The sequence below is a fragment of the Urocampus carinirostris genome, chromosome 6 (genome assembly GCF_059441175.1).
Source record: "Urocampus carinirostris isolate Australia breed hairy pipefish chromosome 6, RoL_Ucar_1.0, whole genome shotgun sequence".
Lineage (NCBI taxonomy): Eukaryota > Metazoa > Chordata > Actinopteri > Syngnathiformes > Syngnathidae > Urocampus > Urocampus carinirostris.
The window spans coordinates 42219984-42245109 of NC_142354.1; the positions used below are offsets into that span (position 1 = coordinate 42219984).

Here is a 25126-nt window from a genome sequence, read left to right on the forward strand (position 1 = left end):
AGTGATGCAAATAATGTTTAAGGAGGGGCCTTCACAGCCCCGGAGAAGAAGAAATGACTGACAGGAAGAAGGAGGTAGCGTTGAAGGATTAAGTATTGTTCCTCTTCTCTAATAGTTCGAATAATTATCCGTAATCACCTTGTCCTATATATTAAAAGCCTTTCTTGGAAAATCAAAGGGGGAGATTCAGGGTAAGCAAACATTCAGTTTTTCTCGGATGTTTTTAAGTGGCTAAGAAAAAAACTCACTTAACTTTTACAAGGATCAAAAAAAATGTTTTCACTCAGTCTTCAATGTGAAACGAGACGGAGACTCAGGTAAAAACAGGGGTGGGGACTATGCGCTGCAATAACAGCCGCATCATTGACTCAAACTGCTTACTCGATATAGAATGTGAATTTCCCTTAGGGGATGAATAAAGTATCTATCTATCTATCTATCTATCTATCTATCTAGAGTTCTGGCAGTATCGTGTAGATCCTTCTATCTACGGAGAGAGCTAACTGTGGTCATTGTGCTTGCTGTTTACGTTCCACCGGATGCTAACGTTCCACCGGATGCTAACGTTAGCATAGCGCTAAATCTCCTGCCCGCTGCTATCAATAAACAGCAGCTTGCACACCCTGACGGAGCTTTTATCGTCGCCGGCGACTTTAATCGGGCATGTTTAAGGACTGTACTTCCCAAATTTAATACGAAGACTGAGCAATTAGGGGAAAAAAACCACTGGACCGTGTGTACAGTAAGATCAAACATCTAGTTGGATCCGGCTATCTCTGTCTGTCCCTCACCCCCTCATACGCCCCCCTCCGGAGGAAAACAAAGCCTATTCAGCAAGGACAGTTGATGGATTTAAACTATAAATATGTTATTCTACTGTTGCATTATCTTCTTTGCATACTGTGTGCCTTTCTTGCTTGTGTTTGAAGAAGGAGGAAACAAGATGTTCACTAAACAGCCGACACCTATCTGCGGCGAGATAAGGGACCTCTCTGACCGCAGGCTCGCCTAGTTTCGTTTACTATAGAATATGATAACATGTTATCGTATAAACAGGTCTCAACTGTTTATTTTGTCACTCCCCCTCCCTTTAGCAGAAGAGACCTTATGTAAATTAGGGCCTTCCGAACACAATAAAAAGGCAAGGAGCATAAGACTTTTTCAGAGTGTCCAGTAGTCTGCATTATGTAGACTATGGCCATCTCTCCTTGCAAGTAAGTCAAATTCACGTTCTCTGTGTCTTTTTTGTATATAGGTTTTGTTTACATCAGTTGGGTTAAACCTGACAACAGTACAAACGTCTTCTTTGTTCCTTTATCTCTTTGTTTTCCTCATCCTCACTGTAAAATGTGGACCTGGAGTGCCACGTCCAATTTCGTTGTCACAAAATATCCCATGTTGTAACAATGACAATAAAGGTATATTCTATTCTATTCTATTCTAAAAAAAAAAGTAGTACAAGGAAGTATATTGCCGTGATACATATTGATTGGGAGGCAGGGAACGTCTTAAAATGGTTTTCAGTTAGCTGTTAAGCGGAAAATTAGTTCCAGATGCGACTCGGGAATCAATTAATCTTGTATATAAAGGGGGCACTGTATTTGAAAAAAAAATACTACTAAAAAAACTAAAAACTAAAAAACTAAAAACTAAAAAACTAAACTAAAAAATAAATATACACTAAAAAGTCAATTTCGCTAAATGAGAGACAATTTAATATTAAGTCAAGTCATATGTATTTGTGTAGCCCAAAATCGCAGAGTCTCAAAGGGTTGCACAGACCAAAGACTATTGCAAACCAAAGACTATTATTAGACCATCTCCTGATCTAAAACCTACATGAGGGCAAGGAAAAACTCAAAAACAGCAGCATGAGGAAAATTCCAGGTTGACCAGGCTGCAATTGATGTTGCATTAACAAACATCTATCCATTATCTGTACCGCTTATCCTCATTAGGGTCACGGGGGTGCTGGAGCCCGTCCCAGCTATCTTTGGGCAGTGGGCAAGGGACACCCTGAACTGGTTGCCAGCGAGTCGCAGGGCACACGGGGACAGACAATTCGCTCGTTCATCCACACCTAGGGACAATTTGGACCGGCTAATTAACCTGACATGCATGTTTTTGGAATGTGGGAGGAAACCGGAGTGCCCGGAGGAAACCCACGCAAGCACGGGGAGAACATGCAAACTCCACACAGGAGGTTTGATCTCACGACCTCAGAACTTTGCAGCACACGTGCTAACCACTGCGCCGCTGTGCTGCCCATAAACAAACAATACAATTCAAATTAAATGTAACACAATAAAATATACTATAAAATAAAAATTAAAAAATAAAATAAAAAGGATGCCCAGGTTGCAATGGATGTAGCATTAACAAACAATACATATTATAAGTAATTTAATTTATATTATGTCACGATTGCCCATTGCCCTCACCTGGGCCCGCTCGTTTGGCGCCAGCTGCCGCTCGTTGCCTGATTGGCTCCCCTCCTATTTAAACTCAGTGCTCGGATTCACTCCTGGTAAGTCCGTCAACGAACCTCTGCACTTGCAAGACATGCATTTTGACTCTGTCCGGTATCCTGCTCGTGTATCCAGTATCCGGTATCGATCCCATCTGTGCCGTCCTGTGCGGTATCTTGCTGTTGCATCCAGTATCCAGTATCGATCCCGTCTGTCCCGTCCTCTCTGATATCTTGCTCGTGCATCCTGTATCCGCTATCGATCCCGTCAGTCCCGTCCTGTCCGGTGTCCTGCTCGTGTATCCACTATCTGGTATCGATCCAGTCTGTCTCGTTCTTTCCGGTATCTTGCTCGTGCACCCTGTATCCGGTATCGATCCCGTCTGTCCCGTTCTCTCCGGTATCTTGCTCATGCCACTTGTATCAGGTATCGATCCTGTCCGTCCCGTCCTGTCCGGTATCTTGCTTGTGCAACCTGTATCAGATATCGATCCCGTCTGTCCCGTCCTGTTCGGTATCTGCTCGTGTATCCTGTATCTGGTATCGATCCCGTCTGTCCTGTCCGGTTTCGATCTCGTCTGCCTCTGGCTTCCTGTTTTCCCGCGCCGGACTTCTCTGTCTCACTTCTTCTGCCCAGCGATCGACGAATCGTTGGCGTTTGTTTTCCCGCGCATGACTGCCCCGTTTCCGTAAAATAAAGCTTGGTGTGAAAACGTTACGCATTTGGGTCCACCGTCTGTTCGAGTTCTGACATATTTTCAAGTAAGAGTCCACTTGTCATTTGGAAGATAATGTTGCTAATTTTGTTTTCATATTTTATGATTTATTATAGGTTTTTTTTCTTTTTTTTTTGTAAATTGAGAATTTTTTTTTTACCTATAATCTGACATAACAGATACTTTTCACCTATTAAATGTTATTTTTCAAATTTGAAAGAAAAGTTACAAACATAATGAAACAGAACAAGTTTTTACAACTTAAAATTAATATCATTATTATAAGTTCTATTAGGGCATACTGAATATCCCTCATGTATCCCCTGAGCTTGAGTAAAGTTGAGTAAAGTCAGTAGAGTTTTTCGAGAACCGGCTTCTTTGGCTCGGCTCACATAAAAGGAACCGGCTCTTATCAGTTACCCTGATATTAAAACCCTTGTATTAAATTATGTATGGCAATTAGCAATACTGTACCCATGTACAATACTGCAAAAACAAATGGCCTGCACATGGCGAAAACATAAAACTCTGAAACTATTGGAATTTTTTTAAAGTATTCAGGGATTTATTTACCCGTGGTCATAAATTGTAAGGTCAACTTAAAGTGATTTTATGTCTTATCATTTGCCTGAGCCCAATCATGTTTTTTTTTTTAATTTAAAAGTTGACCTCTTAAGTTTATAAACCATAGGAATGAGTACATTTATTGTAAACATTGGTGTTTGTAAAAAATGGTGTCAGAAAGTTTTGCTCAGGGTTTGGAGACCCACAATGTTGAAAGAGCCAATAAAAAAAAAAAATATATATATATATATATATATATATATATATATATATATATATATATATATATATATATATATATATATATATATATATATATATATATATATATATATATATATATATATATATATATATATATATATATATATATATATATATATATATATATATATATATATATATATATATATATATATATATATATATATATATATATATATATATATATATATATATATATATATATATATATATATATATATATATATATATATATATATATATATGGGCAGCACGGCGGCGCAGTGGTTAGCGCTTGTGCGGCACAGTTCATGTCATGGGAACCTGTCGTGGGTTCAAATCCAGCTCCAGACTTCCTGTGCGGAGTTTGTATGTTCTCCCCGTGCTTGCGTGGGTTTCCTCCGGGCACTCCGGTTTCCTCCCACGTTCCAAAAACATGCATTTCAGGTGGATTGGCCGGTCCAAATTGTCCCTAGGTGTGAATGAGCGAATGAGTTGTCTGTCCCTGTGAGCCCTGCGATTGGCTGGCAACCAGTTCAGGGTGTCCCCTGCCCACTGCCCGGAGATGGCTGGGATGGGCTCCAGCCCCCCCGCGACCCTAATGAGGATAAGCGGTACGGCTGATGAGATGAGATATGTATATATATATATATATATATATAAATGTATATATACCCTCATTGGAACATTTTAAGAATGTTTGTGTCATGTTCTCCTACAAAAAACATATGATTTTCCATTATCAAACATTTTTGAAAAAGCGGCAGAGTGCAACTAGGAACCACCAAAGAGCAGCATTCGGCACCAGTCCCGCCTTTGCTGACCGCGGTTTTAACTGATCACGTTCCATTAAACGGGAAAAAGCCTGCTTGTTTACAAACTAGTAAAAAGTAGGCAGACAGATTTTTCTGCTAGCAACATTCCTCCTAAAGTTTTGGGTCAACTCAACGTGAAGTTCCTCGATTCCAGCGGAGATGCATTCGGGCCCAGGGAAATAATCGGGAATTTTTGGCCTCTGAGTCACATTTCAACACTCTTCAAGACATTTTTTGCTCATCTGTTCCGCGGACGGTTCGAAAAAGAAAAAAACGAAAGAACAGTGAAAGGAAAACAACAGCATGCAGCCTGACTCCATGGCCGATCTCGCTCTCAAACCCGTCAGCCTTGCGTCGAGCCGCATGGGGATCGTGAGAATTCAAAACAGTGGATCAAGGGCCAAAAACAAGAAATGCATCACTCTCGGTGCCCCCCTCCTTCGCTCCTGTGTTATGTCAAACACCCCGCTGGCTGTCAATCATGCCGCAGGAAGCTAGCGTAGCTAAACAAGCCGACCGCCTTATGAAAAGAAACACGGGGTCGAGCGGGATAACAGCAAGCGTGTGAAACGCTCGCTGCGCTTGAATTGGGCACAAGCTAGCTTTTTTTAATGTTACAGTATCAATAAACTGATGATTATTGGCAGTTTTGTGTTTAATGGAGTAAACTTCCTTCGATTGTAATTAAATATTCTTCGTAAGCAATGTTCCCTGTCATTTTCCTTACGGGTCTGAGCGTTCACACAAAGTCGGTGAGCAACGCTTGAAACAACAGTGAGCAACGGCAATCCCGAGTGCGGCAAGATAATTAATTATCAAACATGTCCAAAACTTGACATCAAGTTACATTTTTACAGTTTCCGGCAATGCAAAATTTGTTTTCACTTTTAAATGAATTGACTCATGTACGATTGCAAAGGTTGTACGGCCTACAAACGTCATTTGTTTTTACAACAATTCTTTCACAAGATTTCCATTTCTTTTTATTTACTGATATAGTTTGTCACATAATATTAACATTTTTGGGGGCTTATTGAGTCGGTTGCAAGATACAGAACTGTACTTAATCACATTTTTTAGTGGAAGTACAATGTTGGCAACAAGATTCACTTGATATAATTGGAAACTGTTTTTTTCTATTCTTTTAATTCCTTTAAAAAAATCTCATTGTGTTTATTTTTTCCTAGCTGTTACTTTTTTCTTTTTGTTCTCTGTTTACTTTGTTCCTACATTTCTTTCTTTTGTTTCTGGATTTTTTTCTAAATTTTTCCTTCTTTTTTCCCTCTTCCTTTTGTTTCTTTTTTTCTCAGTTTTTCACTACTTTTTCATTTTGGTATTTTTTTCTTTTTTGTTCTATTCCCCCTTCCTTAAAGTCATTTTGTGCATAATTTTACATAATATTTGGTCATGTTGGGATTAAAGAAGCAAAAACAACCTGAAGAGCCGTTTAGGACCCGAAAGAGCCGGTTCCTTTAAGTGAGCCGAGCCGAAGAAGCCGGTTCTCGAAAAACTCTACTGACTTTACCCAACTTCGTTCTACTTCGACCTTGACTTCAAAATACCGCATTTACGGCACAACGTCAGAAACCCTTGTATTTTTACCTTCATGCACTGTAACGTTTTTTTTCCTGGTATCTTTTGCCGCATAATACTAACATTTTTGGGGGCTCATTTATTCGGTTGCACGATACACAACTGTATTTAAGGGGGAGGAGCCAACACCCCAGCTTGTGAAAAGACATGGGCAGAAGACAGAAGACAGAAGAAGAGACGGGAGATCAGATCGGAGAATGAGAGGGGCAATCGAAAAAGGAGGCTCGAGGAAGCCTCGAGAGACAATAATTCAACTAATTTGATGGAATTCGTCCATCCATCCATCCATTATCTGCACCGCTTATCCTCAGTAGGGTCGCGGGGGTGCTGGAGCCAACCCCAGCCATCCTCAGGCAGTGGGCAGAGGACACCCTGAACTGGTTCCCAGCCAATCGCAAGGCACACTGGGACAGACAACTCGGTCGCTCATTCACACCTAGGGACAATTTGGACCGGCCAATCCACCTGAAACGCATGTCTTTGGAATGTGGGAGGAAATTGGAGTGCCCGGAGGAAACCCACACAAGCACGGGAAGAACATGCAAACTCCGCACAGGAAGGTTGGTAGCTGGATTTGAACCCATGACCTCAGAACTGTGCCGCACACGCGCTAATCACTGCGCCGTTGTGCTGCCCCTGCTGCCACATACGAACCCAAACACTTATTAGCATTTACCTCCTGCAACTTTAGACCATTCAAATTCCGGTCTCTTGTCAATATTTTCCCTAAATTAAGAAATGAGCATGCATTGTTAGGAGAATGAAGTTTGTGTTTGGTTAATTTGGTAAACGCTACATTTTTAATAGTTTTTTCCCTCACAGTCATGACCAAAATGTAAAAGGGAATTGAGAAAAGGGAACGTGGGAGAAAACGGGTGGCTTGACAATACCTTTCCAAACCTTGAGGAGAAGGTCCCCGTGAGGAGCGAGTGGAAAATGATAATGGTTTCATCCAGGTCCCAGATAAACACTCGCTGCAGGGAAAAAACACACGATGTAGCCTTAACCTCAGAAGAAGAGAGTGCGCTGTGCAGGGAAAGGCAAAAACAAAAGCATCTCCCTCTGTCTTTCGTGTTACTCTTTCCTCATACATGTGGGATGGCAGGTCCTTCAAAATCAATAATGTTTTTTGTTCGTATACCGAAATACGACCCGTGATTTATTGCAAAAATGTGTTCGATGGAATGCAGACAAAAAATGTACATCACGATGTATCTCGGGGATCTGGATTTAATTTATTTACTGTACAAGTATAGTTCATCTGGTGAGCACCTTGTTGAAGTACTGCGGAATTTAATCAAAATGGCTACCTAATTTATATATGCTTATTTTGAATCATGGTCAGTCTTCAGGATTGTTAAATGCACGTAAGGTTACTTGATGCGGAACATTGAAAATTTAGATGGAGTACAGTGGAACCTGGGTTTTCGAACGCCTCTCAGTTCGAACAAATCGGAGTCCGACCAAAAATTTCGAGAAATTCTTGCTTGGCTGTTCGGTCTAAAAAATCGGAGTTCGAACGCGTGAGTGCGTACGCTAGGGTGCGATGCTGAGCGGCGTACGGGTGTTTTAGCCCCTAATTATTTCTCCGAAGAAAGTCAGTGCAAGCAGCAAAGTTGCTACAGGTGAAAAAAGAAAAGTAGTGCGTACAACTATTGCATTTAAGAAAGAAATAATAGCAAAATATGAAGGAGTTGTGCGAGCGCCTTCTGCTGACCACCACAAAGGTCCGAAATCTTATGCATAGTTCTTTTCTCTATCCTTTTTTTTTTATTTTTACACGTTCATGTTAGCGTAATCTTTCGTACGGAAAATTACGATAACGCGAACGTACGATTAGCCTGGGTTAGCTTTATGTTTACGTTAAACATTCAAGGTAAACATTCAGGGTGTTAGAACGGAGCCCAACATTCAGGGTGTTGGGACGCAGCCCCCTTTCCAATGAACCGCTCACCACTTGTTGTGGAGACCCGGGTGCTAAATGACTTGTAAACGACCTGATTTTTTTATTTTTACACGTTCATGTAAGCGTAATCTTTCGTACTGAAGATTAGGATAACGCGAACGTACGATTAGCCTGGGTTAGCTTCATGTTTACGTTAAACATTCAAGGTAAACATTCAGGGTGTTGGAACAGATTATAACGATTTACATTATTTTTAATGGGAAAAATGATTTCGGTGATCGAACAAATCGGTTTTCGAACGGGGTTCTGGAACGGATTATGGTCGGGAACCGGGGTTCCACTGTATAACTAAACATCGTAATCTGGGATGGGTTTGAGTACACTAATGCAGTGTTTCCCAACCTTTTTTGAGCCAAGGCATTTTTTTTTCATCCAACATAAATCAGTCAAATATTTAAAAATGAATGCCTGACACCAATTTTATGTTTTTTTTAAGGCTTAAAATATCATGCTTCCTAAATTGACAGTACTGTGTATAGTTTTTGGTGATCACCATGGCTCAGAAGGTATCATATCATTCATTTTGGTTAAAGATGTTCTGTAATTTGGGATTTAACTATATTTGCATCTTATTTACTTAAAATAAACACAATGCTGTGTTGAAACCCAAACATTTTTTACTTGGTTCTAAATGTTTTCAGTTTTTTTTCAAAATTCATTTTTTGTTTTTGTCATGATTATGGATGTGAATCACCTGTGGCTGCTCCTTTGGGGCCAGCTACCTCGGACTCTGATTGGCTCCCTGACCCTATGTAGACCCACTCCTACCCGTCCCCTTTTGTCAGTCTGTCTGCGAGCCTCAGTTTATATTAAACAAGCCTTTTTCGACCCTGACTCCCACCTGTCCCATTTTTGCTCCCGTCTGTCTCCGGCTACGACCCGTTTTGATTCTGACCATGTCTGCTCTCCCGTCCCGACTTTCGACCCATTTTTGATCCGACCACGTCTGCTCTCCCGTCCCGGCTTACGACCCGTTTCTGACCCCGACCACATTTTTGCTCTCCTGTCCCGGCTATCGACCTGTTTTTCCGTCCTTGACACCGCCATTGCTCGCTACAGAAGATCCACTTCAGTGTTCGGATCACAAACTGAGTACGAGAGCGACTTGCTTCCTGCGCCTAGCGAACGGCGGATAGTGAGCGCAGCCCTTCCTCTTTCCCTTAGTAAAACTTCTGAGAAACGAAATGCAATTGGGTCCTGTTTCCGTTCTGGTCCTGACAGTTTTGATTTAGTAAAACGAGAAAATAATTAAAATGAAGTGCAAGATTTCTACTTGAAAGTATATAAGGATAACAGTTAAAAGTTAATGTTCTTCCAACAGGGTTGGGTAGTGTTACTTTAACTGGATTACTTTCAATGACTTTTGGATTACTCCAATACCAAATATGCTAATAAAAGACAAAAGAAACTAAATATGAATACAATTATTAAATTTTGTGCAAGCTTGGGGAGTAACGGAATACATGGAACGGCAAAAATGATGTTGGCAAGCTCTTTGGATTTATTTTCATTTGGTTTCTGTCGCATTTGATGTTCGTTTTGCCGGAGATCAAAGAGAACAAAGCCAGGAGAGAAAGCTTACCACGTGTTGTGAGTCATCATTTGATTTATATTTAGTTTCTTTTGTCTTTTATTAGCATATTTGGTATTGGAGTAATCCAAAAGTAATTGAAAGTAATCCAGTTAAAGTAACCCTACCCAACCCTGTACGTGATTTATGTAAGCTTTTGTCTCTGCCTTTTTTTTTTTTTTTTTTTAAATAGCGCTTTTCAAGTCAATGACTTCCCAAAGCGCTTTACAATGTGCTCCACATTTCCCAATAGCGGCCTTGCAGCCATTTAAGGCGCTAACCTGCTTATTGGGGGTATTAGGGGTTCAGTGCCTTACCCAAGGACACTTCGACATGTGACACGGACAGCCGGGATTCGAACTGGGATCCCTTGATCCCAAGACGAGCGCTCTACCTCCTGAGCTACTGCCGCCCCCGACATATATTTGTATTTATTTATTCAGTTATTCATAAATGTAGTTCTACATATGGCAGGATTGGTCCTCCATAGTCAAATGATTGATTTTGTGGGTTAATTTTTATGATGCATTTTTACACATTTTGTGCTTCTTTGAAAAAAAACACACTAAGTTTGTACAAAAGGTGTTAAGGTCCTGCTGTTTGGATTGATTTTCATTTTGTTTCTGTCGCATTTGATGTTCGTTTTGCCGGAGATCCAAGAGATCAAAGCCAGGAGAGAAAGCTTACCACGTGTTGTGAGTCATCATTTTATTCATAATTAGTTTCTTTTGTCTTTTATTAGCATATTTGGTATTAGAGTACCGTAAATTCCGGACTATAAGCCGCTACTTTGTCCCCAGACTTTCAACCCTGCGGCTTATTCAGTGATGCGGCCAATTTATGTCATTTTTCTAACGGACTCCAGCGGCGCTCGAGTACAAAAGGTAAGATTTAGACCGGTGGAATATATGCGCCGAGGAAGACTGCAACTTCACTAAAACTGGCCGCATGCGAAAGGCAACTTTTTCGCAAGTCTGCCAGTGGATCCTGACAGCGTGGGGCAGCATCAAAAAATCCACCATAACCAACGGGTTCCGAAAAGCCGGTCTGCTGCGAGCCGGAGAGGAGGGCACAGAATCAGGAGTGGATGAAAGTTCCAGCGACAATGAGATTGCGAGTCCGGCTGCGAGACCGTGGGACAATGTCTATATTACACTGTTTCTTTCCGACACTGAGGAAGACGACTTTGATGGCTTCCGTTCTAAGGAGGAAGATGAGGACGGTTTACCGTGATTTTTACAAGTACGGTATACTTTTTTAACAGACCCGTTTACTGTGTTGCGAGCGTGTTGCTAGCGTGTTGCTACCATTAACTGCCCTGTCAGGCACTGTTTGGGATAATATTATTATTATTAAAGCTTTGAAAACTCTCTCGGTGTACCGTCTTTCTTTGTAAATATGTGTAACCCATGTATAATATGTATTTGCAACTGTATATTTTTGTAATGTATTTATTTGTATTTATTTTGGACACTTATTCTGATATGTCTTGCACGGGCCAATTAAAAAAGAAGGGGCGTAACAAACGCGGGGTGACGGGAAGTGGGGACCGGTAAAGGTGAGTGTTTGTGGACGCGGCGGACAATAGTGAATATATATTTTTCCCACCCTTAACTTTGGAAAAATACACTTTTTTCCTTGGATTACTTTCAACGGGACCCGGACTCTGCAGGTCTGTATCAAACCTTAAGTACCAGTATCATTTTCCATATATTTTGCCAGCTGTGATTTTTGGACTGTGTACTTAAATGAAGGACATTTAGTTTCAATCGCGGGACTTGCAGTCCGGTCTGGGTTAATTTTGTGTTTGTGATACATTCTTTTAACATGCGGCTTATATACAGGTGCGGCCTGTGTATGTACAAAATCGGTTTTCCTCTTAAAATGTGGTGGGTGCGGCTTATAAACAGGTACGCTCTATAGTCCGGAAATTACGGTAATCCAAAAGTAATTGAAAGTAATCCAGTTAAAGTAACCCTACCTAACCCTGTAAAATTAAACATGATTGACTTGAAAAGATGGAGGAATGGATGGAGTTTAAGTGGCTAACCTCAATGTCAGCATCCAAAGGCGGTGCCGGGTCAGTAACCTTTTTTCTCCCCCTTAACTTGCCATCGGACCCTCTCCGCATGGACACCGTGCCCCTGTCTCCGTCTTCTTTACCTGGCGTCGGTGGGCTTGGGGGTGGGTGGTACTCCCCTTAAGACACAAAATATGTTACTCAGTCACTTTTGAACCTCAGAAACATCAATTCATTCAGCGCCACCGAAATAGGGGTGGGCGGATCGATCCGAGTATTGGTATTATTGATACTGAGCAGGTACTTGGATCAGATCGATGCTATTGTCTTGTGATTGAAACTGTCCCCTTTTATTTATCGCTATAATAAAGTTTTTAGTGGGTCGTAACTTTCAGATTCGATCCGATTTTATTTTCACCGCTGTCTTTATTTTCAAAACTTTGCGTAATGAAAGGAAGGTATTTTAGTTGTCTTGTTGACACTGTTATACAGTATATTTTTTTTATTTACATTGCTGCTTTTTGGGTTTGGCACTTGACTTTTTATGATTTTTTTTCTAATAGTGTTAAAATATTTTTTTTATATTGTATTGTTTACACTGTCGGATTTTTTTTCAAAATATTGTGCAATGGAAAGTACCATATTTTCCGCACTATAAGGCGCACCGTGTTATAAGGCGCACCTTCAATTAATGATATATTTGAAAACTTTTTCCATACATAAGGCGCACCGCATTATAAGGCGCTACAGTAGAGGCTGTAGTTACGTTATGCAACCATTAGATGGGAATGTCAACAAAACAGTCAGATAAGTCAGTCAAACTTTATTAATAGATAACAAACAAGCTTTCCACAACTCCATTCACTCCCAAAATGAATAAACAGCTGTTTTATTATTTTCTCTGAGGTAAAGCATTTTCGTGACACATCTTTAACATCTTTGAACAACAGCAAGGTATAACATTTTACTTTTCCTCCATTAAGTCAACACGCAAAAAACGTCTGATACTGTTATGGTAAATTAAACGTTACTGCAATCGCAATATACTGACACTCGTAATGTGCAAAAACAATAACAATAAAGCAATAATATAATAACTGTAAAATGTAAAACGTAAACAGCTCATCCTCATGCTTCCTCCTCTTCCGCACCATCGATTCATTAATGTTAAACTCTCTTGCTGCTGCTCTATTTCCGTGTTCTACTGGATGACTGATCGCCTTGAGTTTAAACTCTGCGTTGAAAGTGTCTCTCTTAATAGGAGCCATTATAGGGTCTTTATACAAACGCACAAATAAAAGAGAATCGTTGTTTAATATTTCCCAGTATGCAAAGCGCACTTCTTCTACGCGAAAAATGGAGTCGGTGGCTGCTTACCGTAAGTTGCGAGACCTGTCGCGGCTCAATATTGATCCATACATAAGGCGCACCGGATTATAAGGCGCATAGTCAGCATTTAAAAAAAAAAAAAGATTTTAGGTGTGCCTTATAGTGCGCAAAATACGGTATCATAGTTTTTATGTTTTAAGCGCATTGCTTCTCCTGACTTCTGTTCTGAAACAGATGTTGTAGTTGAAGCATATTATTCAAATGTATTCATTGTAGTATTTGAAAGGGAAACTGCGTACTATGGAAGAATGATAACCTTGAATATTTAATAAAAATACAGGACTCCGAGGACGGCTTCAGGAGAGGATCGAATTCTCTTATCTGATAGTCAGATAATCATGGTTGCGAGTTCAAATCCTTTGATGTCTTCTCCTCTTACTCCGAGTGTTTGCTAAAATTTAAACTTCACACAGTGTAACCGAAAGTGTGAGCTATAGATGTATTTTTATTCAAATCAATTAATATAATAAAAACATAAAACATAAGCATCAATATTGCCTAAAATATATATTTTTGGTAACATTTTAGAATGACTATTGTCTCATTCTCAAGGTTTCTTCATTTTCCTCATGCTGAGGTTTTGAGTTTTCCCTTGCCCTCATGTAGGTTTTAGATCAGGGGATGGTGTCATAATAGTCTGTGGTTTGCAATAATCTGTGGTCTGTGCAGCCCTCCGAGACTCTTTGTGATTAAGGGCGTCACAAATAAACATGACTTGACTTTCTTTTGAAATACATACCCGTGTGTGATTCTGGGCTGTGATTGGGCAACATGACAGCATGCTCCGGGTGCTGATAGGCCAACGGGTTGCCGATGGAGGCAGGGCTTATGTTGCTTCCGCTCAGGTACGGGTTATTGTAGTGATGCGAGTTGTAATACGGAGAGTACTGACTCTGACTGTAGCTGGTATACGATGAAAATTCCTGGCAGCAGGTAACAAGTGAACACACCATCGTTAGAAGAGAAAATCAAATCACAATGAAGGGTGTTTCAAAAGTCATGGGCATTTTTTAAAACTCTGTATCTCCTATGAAAGGTTGTTAATTAAGATGACGTTAAGCTAATTACATTCAGTTTTGTACAAGCAATTTATTTCATCATTTCTTTTCATACCCCATTAACCAGAAAAGGCGTTTTGTGTGCTTAAAATCGCAAAAACGGAATCTTAGATTTTTGTTCAACGTGGTTTTCGCAGAAAATTCGGAAATGAGCAAGCCCGAGCTTATGTCAACTGAGGACGCGGTGTGGACACTCTTATTGTGAAGGGGGGGGAGGCCCTGACACAATGCTTAGTCATTGCCGCTTAGCTCCTCCCACCTCACCCCCTTCTTATGTGGCGCTCAGTCTATTGAGTAGGAACTCGGCGACGCGACGTAAGTATATTCTCTTCCGTCACATTTCATCTCAAGTTTGACTTTATTATACCAAAAGCGAGCGGTTGTTTGTACTACCTAAACACGGCTAATTGTGTGTAGTTTCGTGTATTTGTTGTAAAAGCCGTTCGATGCCGTTAGCTAAAGTATGTTGTTATTGTCAGAAGGTAGCTCTTTCACTTTCATTAAAATGAACACAGATCATTTTTTGAACTGTTGTTTCCCAAAACGCTTCACAAACACTCATCAAATATGACATTTTCACTGTTTTTATTTTCAATATGTAACCGGTAGTGTTAACAAGTTGCGATGGCTGCATGTGGTTGAGAGTGGTTAATACAATCATACTGAATGGTTCGTAGTGGTTTCGCCGCAGACCTATTCTGTGTAAATTGACGATGTAAGACATGGCTACACTTGTGGGTCATGTTTTGGTACATTCAGTTCCAGTGTGAAGAGTTCTGGATGAGTCACCCAATAACTCCTTGCCATCATGCCAGCGATCACTTCGGTTTAATGGCGGGGGGGTATACTGTGTACCTGTATACGTTTTTTGAAGCATTTTTGAAGGGGCGCCGCTACTTTGCGGATTTTCAGTTTTCGCGGGTGGTCTCGGTCCCCATTAACCGCGATAACCGAGGGATTACTGTATTACATTTCAAGATGTGTGCTAGACTTATATTCGGGAGGAATACACTCACTTGCTGCGTAGGGTTGAAAGGTGTGGACGTGGAGATAGCGTGGCTGCCTTGAAAAATACCCGAAGAAATGCCAGCACCTGCAAAATTTCAAACCGGGGTCATTCTCTCATCAGATTTAGATTGTGATCAGCAACAACAAATCTGAGGTTATTATACTTGGGAAACGCTGCACAGGAAGTTGCAGTTTCTCGAGTGATTTATGTTTGACACACAACAACAACGCAGGTGCTTCAAATCGAGTCCGGGCAAGAACATCTCATATCTGTTTGCCTCCAGCGACTCGGTCCATGATCGTATCATTTGTAATCTTATCACCTGCGCACATGGGAGGAATTCCCACGTTTTGTCTTCATCCCTTGTTTGTGTACTAAGCTCATGGCTTGGCTTGTTAGGTTGGGAGCAGTGTTCCCTCTAAGCTGCGCACTGCTCGCACATTCTCAGCGCACAAGAAAATCTAGCCAGCGCACAAAAATCAGGGCTCAAAATGACTTATTAAGAAGCGACTTAAGTCAAAGTTACAGTGCATGAAGGTAAAAATACACGGGTTCCCCTGACGTTGTGTCCTGAATGCGGAATTTTGAAGTCGAGTCGAAGGAGAACGAAGTTGAGTAAAGTTAATAGAGTTTGTCGAGAACCGGCTTCTTCAGCTCGGCTCACTAAAAGGAACCGGCTCTTTCGGGTCCTAAACGGCTCTTCAGTTTGTTTTTGCTTCTTTAATCCCAACATGACTAAGTATTATGTGAAATTATGCACCAAATGACTTAAAGGAAGGGGGGAATAGAACAAAAAAGAAAAAAATACCAAAATGAAAAAGTAGTGAAAAGCTGAGAAAAAAAGAAACAAAAGGAAGAGAAAAAAGAAGGAAAAATTCAGAAAAAAAGCCAGAAAAAAGAAAAGAAAGAAACAAAGGAAAAAAAGTAAATGGAGAACAAAAAGAAAAAAGTAACAGCTAGGAAAAAAATAAACACAATGAGATTTTTTCAAAGGAATGAAAAAAAAAATAGAAAAAAAAGGAAAAAGAAGAGCATCCAAATAATAAAGAATTATACCAACTCAATCTTGTTGCCAACATTGTACTTCCACTAAAAAATGTGATTAAGTACAGTTTTGTATCTTACAACTAACTAAATAAGCCCCAAAAAATATTATGCGACAAAATATATCAGGAAATAAAAAGAAATGGATATCTTGTGAAAGAATTGTAAGAACAAACGACGTTTGTACAACCTTTGCAATAGTACATGAGTCAATTCATTCAAAAGAGAAAAATATTTTTGCATTGCCGGAAACTCAGCAAAATGTTAAGTTTTGGACATGTTTGATAATGAATTATCTTGCCACACTTGGGATTATGGTTGCTCACTGTTGTTTCAAGCGTTGCTCACCGACTTTGTGCGAACGCTCAGACTTGTAAGGAAAATTACAAGGAACATTGGATGGGAGGTGTGTAAATTTGCACCAAGAACTCGTCGGGGAACCCGTGAGCCTCTTGTGAAGGATTTATGACACCAGCTGGCTTTGTTTTGACAGCAAAAAGCCATGCTGGGACAGCATCCCTGAAAATAGATTGACGACTATTGTGTCGAAACAACTGTGAAGTGGGTTTATTTATGTGTAAAGCGCACTTGTATGGAACACTCACCTCTAATTTTTTATTAATAATCGGTATAAAATTGTGTTTCAGTTTTTCTCAGCTCAAACAAAGAATAGAATAGAATTGAAGAAGCATAGCAAGTGACAAATGCTTAATACATGAGGCCATGATTAAAATCATTTATTGACAACGTAAACCATGATCACAATACCAAAACAAAATGTACAACGTATTTATTTAATGTTCTTCCAACAGGGTTGGGTAGGGTTACTTTAACTGGATTACTTTCAATTACTTTTGGATTACTCCAATATCAAATATGCTAATAAAAGGCAAAAGAAACTAAATAGGAATAAAATGACTACATTTTGTGCAGGCTTGGGGAGTAACGGAATACATGGAATGGCAAAAAGCTGTTTGGATTTATTTTCATTTTGTTTCTGTCGCATTTGATGTTAGTTTTGCCGGAGATCAAAGAGATCAAAGCCAGGAGAGAAAGCTTACCACGTGTTGTGAGTCATATTTTTATTATACTATACTGTATCTTCAGCGCGCTAAGAACTTTGACATTTTTATTGTTTTATATCTCATGCATCCATTCAATATGGATGGTGTGAAGTGTAAGGAAGAGGTGAGCTGTTTCTTTTGAAATGAAAGTGGAATAAGAAAGCTTGATGCGGTTGAGGAAATGGTTGGATCGCTTTTTTTCGGCCACTCTCTACCACGAAGGAGGATGTCGTCTAACTCTTGAAGCTCATCTTCCAAAAGTAAATCACACTTAACTTTATTTACCTTTATAGAGAATATTATTTTATAGAATGATTATTTTTAGTACAAAACAATGCAGGTTACTTATACAAGCCTTAAACATACGTATATAAACCTTAAGCATATATCCATCCATCCATCCATCCATTATCTGCATCGCTTATCCTCAGTAGGGTCGCGGGGGTGCTGGAGCCCATCCCAGCTATCTTGGGCTAGTGGGCAGGGGACACCCTGAACTGGTTGCCAGACAGTCAAACAGGGACAGACAATCCACTTGCTCATTCACACCTAGGGACAATTTGGACCGGCCAATACCTGACATGCATGTTTTTGGAATGTGGGTGGAAACCGAAGTGCCCGGAGGAAACCCACGCAAGCACGGGGAGAACATGCTCACTCCACACAGGAAGGTTCGATCTCATGGCCGCAAAACTGTGCCTCACACGTGCTAACCACTGCGCCCCCGTGCTGCTCTCAAACATACATTCCATACAAAATATAGCACTGAAGCAACTTACGAACAAATTCAACTTACGAACAAATTCAACTTACGAACAATTGTTTGGAACATATCTCGTATATCCTTTAGGAAGACTTTCTTTTTTCTCTATTATGTTTTCTTCAATTCTCCCTGATAATTCGTCTCTGGTCCTGTGACTAAAATAGTGTGGTAATGAGATCAAATGGAATGCTTTTCATTTGTCATCTATATTTATTTATGTATTTATTTTTCGCTTCCTTTTGCCAATTTAGCTGGACAAAGCTTTTATTTTAAGGTCTTTGGAAGAAAAACTTGTGCAAGGCGATTAGTCTCTGCCTCTCCTTCGAAATGTTACAGCAATAGGTTAGGCAATGAAAGGAAGACATTGAGCTGTAGCATGACCAATGCTACTTTTTTTGGATGTGTCTTTTCAGCTGATGGTGGTATAGGGCGGTCTCTACTGGTAGCCTCTGGGAATGCTTGTAATTTGGATTTTTCAGTTGGATGTCAGGCAAGTTTTTTGTTCCAAATAAATCTTGTACAGTGGAACCTCAGTTTTCGAACGCCTCTCCGTTCGAACAAATCGGAGTCCGGCCAAAAATTTCGAGAAATTCTTGCTTCGTTGTTCGAACAAAAATCGGAGTTCGAACACCGGGGTGGATGTTTCACATCACATTTTTTTACTCCTTTTAATTTTCTGAGGTGCAATTGCACCTCCAATACACTAGGGGACGTCCGATATTAAACAAATGTGTAGCAAATGGGCAGAGTTACAGAATTTCACCACACCGATGAAGCTGCAGCCACCAGAGTCATCATGACTTTAATGACACTGTCATGAACCACTTCCGAAAAGTGCTAAAAAGAAGGCAGAAGCAAGTGTCATTGATAGATATTTTAAGAGAAAAGAACACCCTGTAGCCAGTCATCCGTAGCAAAGAGATTTGAACGTGTGAGCACCCCTCAGACAGAAGAGCTCCCCGAAGTTTTTATGGAAGGGGACTCTCCTTCCAAACAACAATTTTCCTTCCTCCTCCATCCCTCTCACCGTCCATCTGCGCCTTCTGCTGACCACCACAAAGGTAAAAAATCCTATTCATAATTCTTTTCTTTATCCTTTTTTTATTTTCACACGTTCATGTTAGCGTAATCTTTCGTACGGAAGATTACGATAACACGAACGTACAATTAGCCTGGGTTAGCTTAAACATTCAAGGTAAACATTCAGGGTGTTGGAACGGAGCCCCCTTTCCAATGAACCGCTCACCACTTGTTGTGGAGACCCGGGTGCTAAATGACTTGTAAACGACGAGATTTTTTTTATCTTTACACGTTCATGTTAGCGTAATCTTTCGTACGGAAGATTACGATAACACGAACGTACAATTTGCCTGGGTTAGCTTCAACATTCAAGGTAAACACTCAGGGTGTTGGAACGGAGCCCCCTTTCCAATGAACCGCTCACCACTTGTTGTGGAGACCCGGGTGCTAAATGACTTGTAAACGACCTGATTTTTTTATTTTTACACGTTCATGTTAGCGTAATCTTTCGTACTGAAGCTTACGATAACAAGAACGTAGGATTAGCCTGGGTTAGCTTTAAGTTTACGTTAAACATACAAGGTAAACATTCAGGGTGTTGGAACGGATTAAAACGATTTACATTATTTTTAATGGGAAAAATGATTTCGGTGTTCGAACAAATCGGTTTTCGAACAGAGTTCTGGAACGGATTATGGTCGAGAACCGAGGTTCCACTGTATATTGAAATTCTCTTGTCTACAGGTGCTTGTATATAGAGATTTGTCTGTATCTGCAAACGTTTTTTGAGGAATTTGAATCTCATGTTGGTGTGGAGGCAACATATTTCTTTACATAAAAAATGATTTTTGGCATTCATTATTAACAAAAAAAGTGGAAGTTTTCCTCAAAGCTAAAATAGCATAAAGGCTGAATCCTATCCAACAAAGATCAATGAAGTTTTCTTATCAGTTTATTGTTCCTTATTCAGATTCAGATATGCTTTATTGTCATTCTAGTACACGAGTATACAAAACGAAATGTCGATAAATCTGACCCGCACAATTTCTTTGCATGTACAGGTATAAATAAAATGTTGTATTGAGTTGGAGTATTGAAGTACTAATATACTAAATAATTATAGTTATGAGTATTATACAGTAGTGCAAAGAGTGCAAGAGGAGCAGCTAACCAGATGTGCAAATGTGGAGGCTGTTAGACCCCGTAAAATGTGCTTTTGACTTTGCCCCTACTTCACAGTTCTTTTGAAACCATCGGGACAGGGACGACATATCAAACTTTTGTTTCTCTCGCCCTTTTAATCCATTCCTGTCCTTTCGCGTCTGCCCATTCGTCTGTTTTATCGCTTTCCTTCCGTCCTTTCCCTGCGTGTTTCGCTGTTGGCCGAAGAAGGAAAATGGAGGACTGAGAGAGGAGGCGTGGGTTGACCCTGAGAAAGGAGGAGGCCGGCTGGGGGGGCAGCGGGACATGGAGATGTTTGACGCCAAGAGTCCAGACCGCAACTAATGGGGAACAGGTGTGTGCAAGGAGGGGGACTGGGGTCACAAAAACAAGACGAGAGGTGAGGAAGGAGACGGAGCTGCTTTCGTCACCCCTCGGCTCATTATGAGGCGTCACAGCCATGGGTCTTAAACCAGCCAATCATTGAGGAGACCACTGATTATTGAAATACAGTGGAACCTCGGTTCTCGACCATAATCCGTTCCGGAACCCTGTTCGAAAACCGATTTGTTTGATCACTGAAATCCTTTTTCCCATTAAAAATAATGTAAATCGTTTTAATCCGTTCCAACACCCTGAATGTTTAGCAAGAACGTAAACATGAAGCTAACCCAGGCTAATTGTACCTTCGCGTATCGTAATCTTCCGTACGAAAGATTACGCTAACGTGGACGTGTAAAAATAAAAAAATTAGGTCGTTTACAAGTCATTTAGCACCCGGGTCTCCACAACAAGTGGTGAGCGGTTCATTGGAAAGGGGGCTTCGTTCCAACACCCTGAACGTTGGGCTCCGTTCCAACACCCTGAATGTTTACCTTGAAAGTTTAAAAATAAATAAATAATAAATAAATCACATAATACTTAAATATATGACATACTGTATGCAATTTATTATATATTTATGCATTTGGTCATTTATTTAATTGGTCTTCGTCATATATTTTTTATTCAAATGAGGGGTGGGTCCAATGCCTGTGTTTTTCTACATGTAGCATATTAGCTCAACAGTGATCAACCAATAGTTGAATAGGCAACTCCTCATTTAAATAACATTTTATTGTGACAAAATACACGACAAAATGAAAGTCAAACTAAATACCGAAATAAATAAATGACAAAATGCATACATAAATGAATACTTTGCCATTATGTCATATATTTAGGTGTTACGTGAATCAGGGTTGGGTAGGGTTACTTTAACTGGATTACTTTCAATGACTTTTAGATGACTCCAATACCAAATATGCTAATAAAAGACAAAAGAAACTAAATATGAATCAAATTACTAAATTTTGTGCAGGCTTGGGGAGTAACGGAACACATGGAACGGCAAAAATGATGTTTGGATTTCTTTTCATTTTGTTTCTATCGCATTTTATGTTCGTTTTGCCCTAGATCAAAGAGATCAAAGCCAGGAGAGAAAGCTTACCACGTGTTGTGAGTCATCATTTGATTCATATTTAGTTTCTTTTGTCTTTTATTAGCATATTTGGTATTGGAGTAGTCCAAAAGTAATTGAAAGTAATCCAGTTAAAGTAACCCTACCCAACCCTGTACGTGATTTATGTAAGCTTTTGTCTCTGCCTTTTTTTTTTTTTTTTTTAATAGCGCAGCCATTTAAGGCGCTAACCTGCTTATTGGGGGTATTAGGGGTTCAGTGTCTTACCCAAGGACACTTCGACATGTGACACGGACAGCCGGGATTCGAACTGGGATCCCTTGATCCCAAGACGAGCGCTCTACCTCCTGAGCTACTGCCGCCCCCGACATATATTTGTATTTATTCATTTATTCATAAATGTAGTTTTACATATGGCAGGATTGGTCCTCCATAGTCAAATGATTGATTTTGTGGGTTGATTTTTATGATGCATTTTTACACATTTTGTGCTTCTTTGAAAAAAAAAACACTAAGTTTGTACAAAAGGTGTTAAGGTCCTGCATATAAGAAAAGTCAGTAAAGTCCAAAGGAATGATGAGGATACTGTACTTTCCAAATGAGAACAGTTGCATGATATAGATAAAAAAATGAAGAGATGAGATTGCGATGTTAGATCAAAACGAATGTATTCGTCCAATTTGATCTTCGTAAGTGGCGCTCACCGTGAGTGTGCGAGTAGCCGTAGAGGCTCTGACTGGCCGGCGCGCTGCTGAAGTTGGAATAACCCAAAAGTCCCGTCTGGCCTGGCGAGTGGCTCAGACCTTCTTCTGTCTTGATGTCTGTACACAAATACAGAAACCAACTTGATGACTTTCTGCTGCGTTCTGAAGACAAGTCACAAGAGCCGCTAAAAAGCAAAGTAACAAAAATATATAAATATACCACACCCCCCTAGTGGGAGGTGGCTAGAGTCATTTCTGACTCTTTTGGGAGATTGATTTAGAGGAGGGGATTCCCAGCCCCGTCGCTCAACCCAACTGAGGTGTTGGGGGTCATTACGTGACCAAACCCCCCAATTCCAACCCCTAATGCTGAACGCCAAGCAGGGAGGCAACGGGTACCAATGTTTAAGTCTTAGGTATGACTCAGCTGAGGCTTGAACCACAACCTCCCAGTCTCGGGGCGGGCGCCATACCCCCAAGGCCACCGAGCTGGAAAGTAACAAATGAATAAACAAAATATTAATTTGACATTTGAATGAAATATTACAATTTGATGAGAACCATGCATCCATTAACTGCACCGCTTAGCTAGGTAGGGTCGTGGTGGGTGCTGGAGCCCATCCCAGGTATCTTCGGGCAGTGGGCACCCTGAACTGGTTGCCAGCCAGTTGCAGGGTGATAGCAACCACATTGTTGTAAATATTTTATCATATTGTTGTGAAAGGATAGTGGGATTGTGGACGCGTTCTTAAGGATAGGCTGGGCACCCGTATGATGCGGCAGGGGTAAACCAGTGAAAGCTGTCGGGCCCTGCTGTTGAACAAAAGAGTGTGTTGTGTCACCCTGACCCGAGTGACATGGCCGCTTTCTGGTGTTCCGTTTCATCTGGAGGGACCAAAGCATGACCCACTTGGGTGCCGAAGTGCCTAATTTTGTCTGTTTTTTGTTTTTTCTCAGCTTTTCACTACTTTTTCATTTTGGTATTTTTTTCTTTTTTGTTCTATTCCTCCCTTCCTTTAAGTCATTTTGTGCATATGTGTACATAATATTTGGTCATGTAGGGATGAAAGAAGCAAAAACAACCAGAAGAGCCGTTTAGGACCCGAAAGAGCCGGTTCCTTTTAGTGAGCCGAGCCGAAGAAGCCGGTTCTCGAAAAACTACTGACTTTACTCAACTTCTTTCTACTTCGACCTTGACTTCAAAATACCGCAATTCTGGAAGTGGGCAGGGGACACCCTTGACTGATTGCCAGTCTGTCGCAGGGCACACAGAGACAGACAAGTCACTCGCTCACACCTAGGGACAATTTGAACCGGCCATTTAACCTGACATGCATGTTTTTGGAATGTGGGAGGAAACCGGAGTGCCCGGGGGAAACACACGCAAGCACGGGGAGAACCTGCAAACTCCACACAGGAGGTTCGATCTCATGATCTCAGAACTGTGCCGCACATGTGCTAACCACTGCACCACCATGCTGCCCCTGTATAGTCTATACATCCATCTATCCATTATCTGCACCCCTTATCCTCAGTAGAGTCGCGGGGGTGCTAGAGCCCATCCCAGCCATTTTCTGGCAGTGGGCAGGGGACACCCTTGACTGGTTGCCAGCCTGTCGCAGGGCACACAGAGACAGACAAGTCACTCGCTCACACCTAGGGACAATTTGAACGGGCCATTTAACCTGACATGCATGTTTTTGGAATGTTGGAGGAAACTGGATTGCCCGGGGGAAACACACGCACGCCCGGGGAGAACCTGCAAACTCCACACAGGAGGTTCGATCTCATGATCTCAGAACTGTGCCGCACATGCGCTAACCACTGCACCACTATGCTGCCCCTGTATAGTCTATACATCCATCTATCCATTATCTGCACCGCTTATCCTCAGTAGGGTCGCGGGGGTGCTAGAGCCCATCCCAGCCATCTTCTGGCAGTGGGCAGGGGACACCCTTGACTGGTTGCCAGCCAGTCGCAGGGCACACAGAGACAGACAATTTGCTCGCTCATTCACACCTAGGGACATTTTGGACCGACCATTTAACCTGACATGCATGTTTTTGGAATGTGGGAGGAAACCGGAGTGCCTGGGGGAAACCCACGCAAGCACAGGGAGAACCTGCAAACTCCACACAGGAGGTTCGATCTCATGACCTCAGAACTGTGCCGCTAACCGATGCACCACCATGCTGCCCGAACCTATAACCATTTTTAGTATTTATTTTCATTGATACGAGCAAGGAAGTGTGTCAAGGAAGTTTTGTGTGTACTGACTGTAGGCCGGCACGCCGTATCCTTGCGTGTGGTGCGTGTAAGGGGCGTAGGCTCCGGCAGCTTGGAGGCTAGGGCTGTACTGCGTTTGACCGTACGCCGCCATCATGCCGTCCCCCGGAAATTAAGACCTGCAAAAGAAATGTGAAGACAAAAAAGTCTTTCTAGAAGGAAAAAGCCACTGACGATACGGTATTCGTATCATAGTCCACGCTGATAACTGCTTC

General features: G+C 41.0%; 1 protein-coding gene across 3 annotated transcripts in view; it reads right to left on the reverse strand.

Annotated features, from left to right (window-relative positions):
- eya2 (EYA transcriptional coactivator and phosphatase 2) overlaps positions 1 to 25126 on the reverse strand; it is a 77979-nt gene that overhangs the window by 19339 nt on the left and 33514 nt on the right. For all 3 annotated transcript variants that reach the window (XM_088339050.1, XM_088339049.1, XM_088339048.1), the window contains 6 exons: positions 24903 to 25030; positions 22626 to 22742; positions 15418 to 15494; positions 14083 to 14266; positions 11985 to 12133; positions 7289 to 7372 (listed from right to left, as the gene is read on the reverse strand). In XM_088339050.1, the coding sequence (XP_088195176.1) occupies positions 7289 to 7372; positions 11985 to 12133; positions 14083 to 14266; positions 15418 to 15494; positions 22626 to 22742; positions 24903 to 25008 (717 nt within the window). In that variant the 5' untranslated portion in view covers positions 25009 to 25030. The remainder of the gene's footprint in view (positions 1 to 7288; positions 7373 to 11984; positions 12134 to 14082; positions 14267 to 15417; positions 15495 to 22625; positions 22743 to 24902; positions 25031 to 25126) is intronic.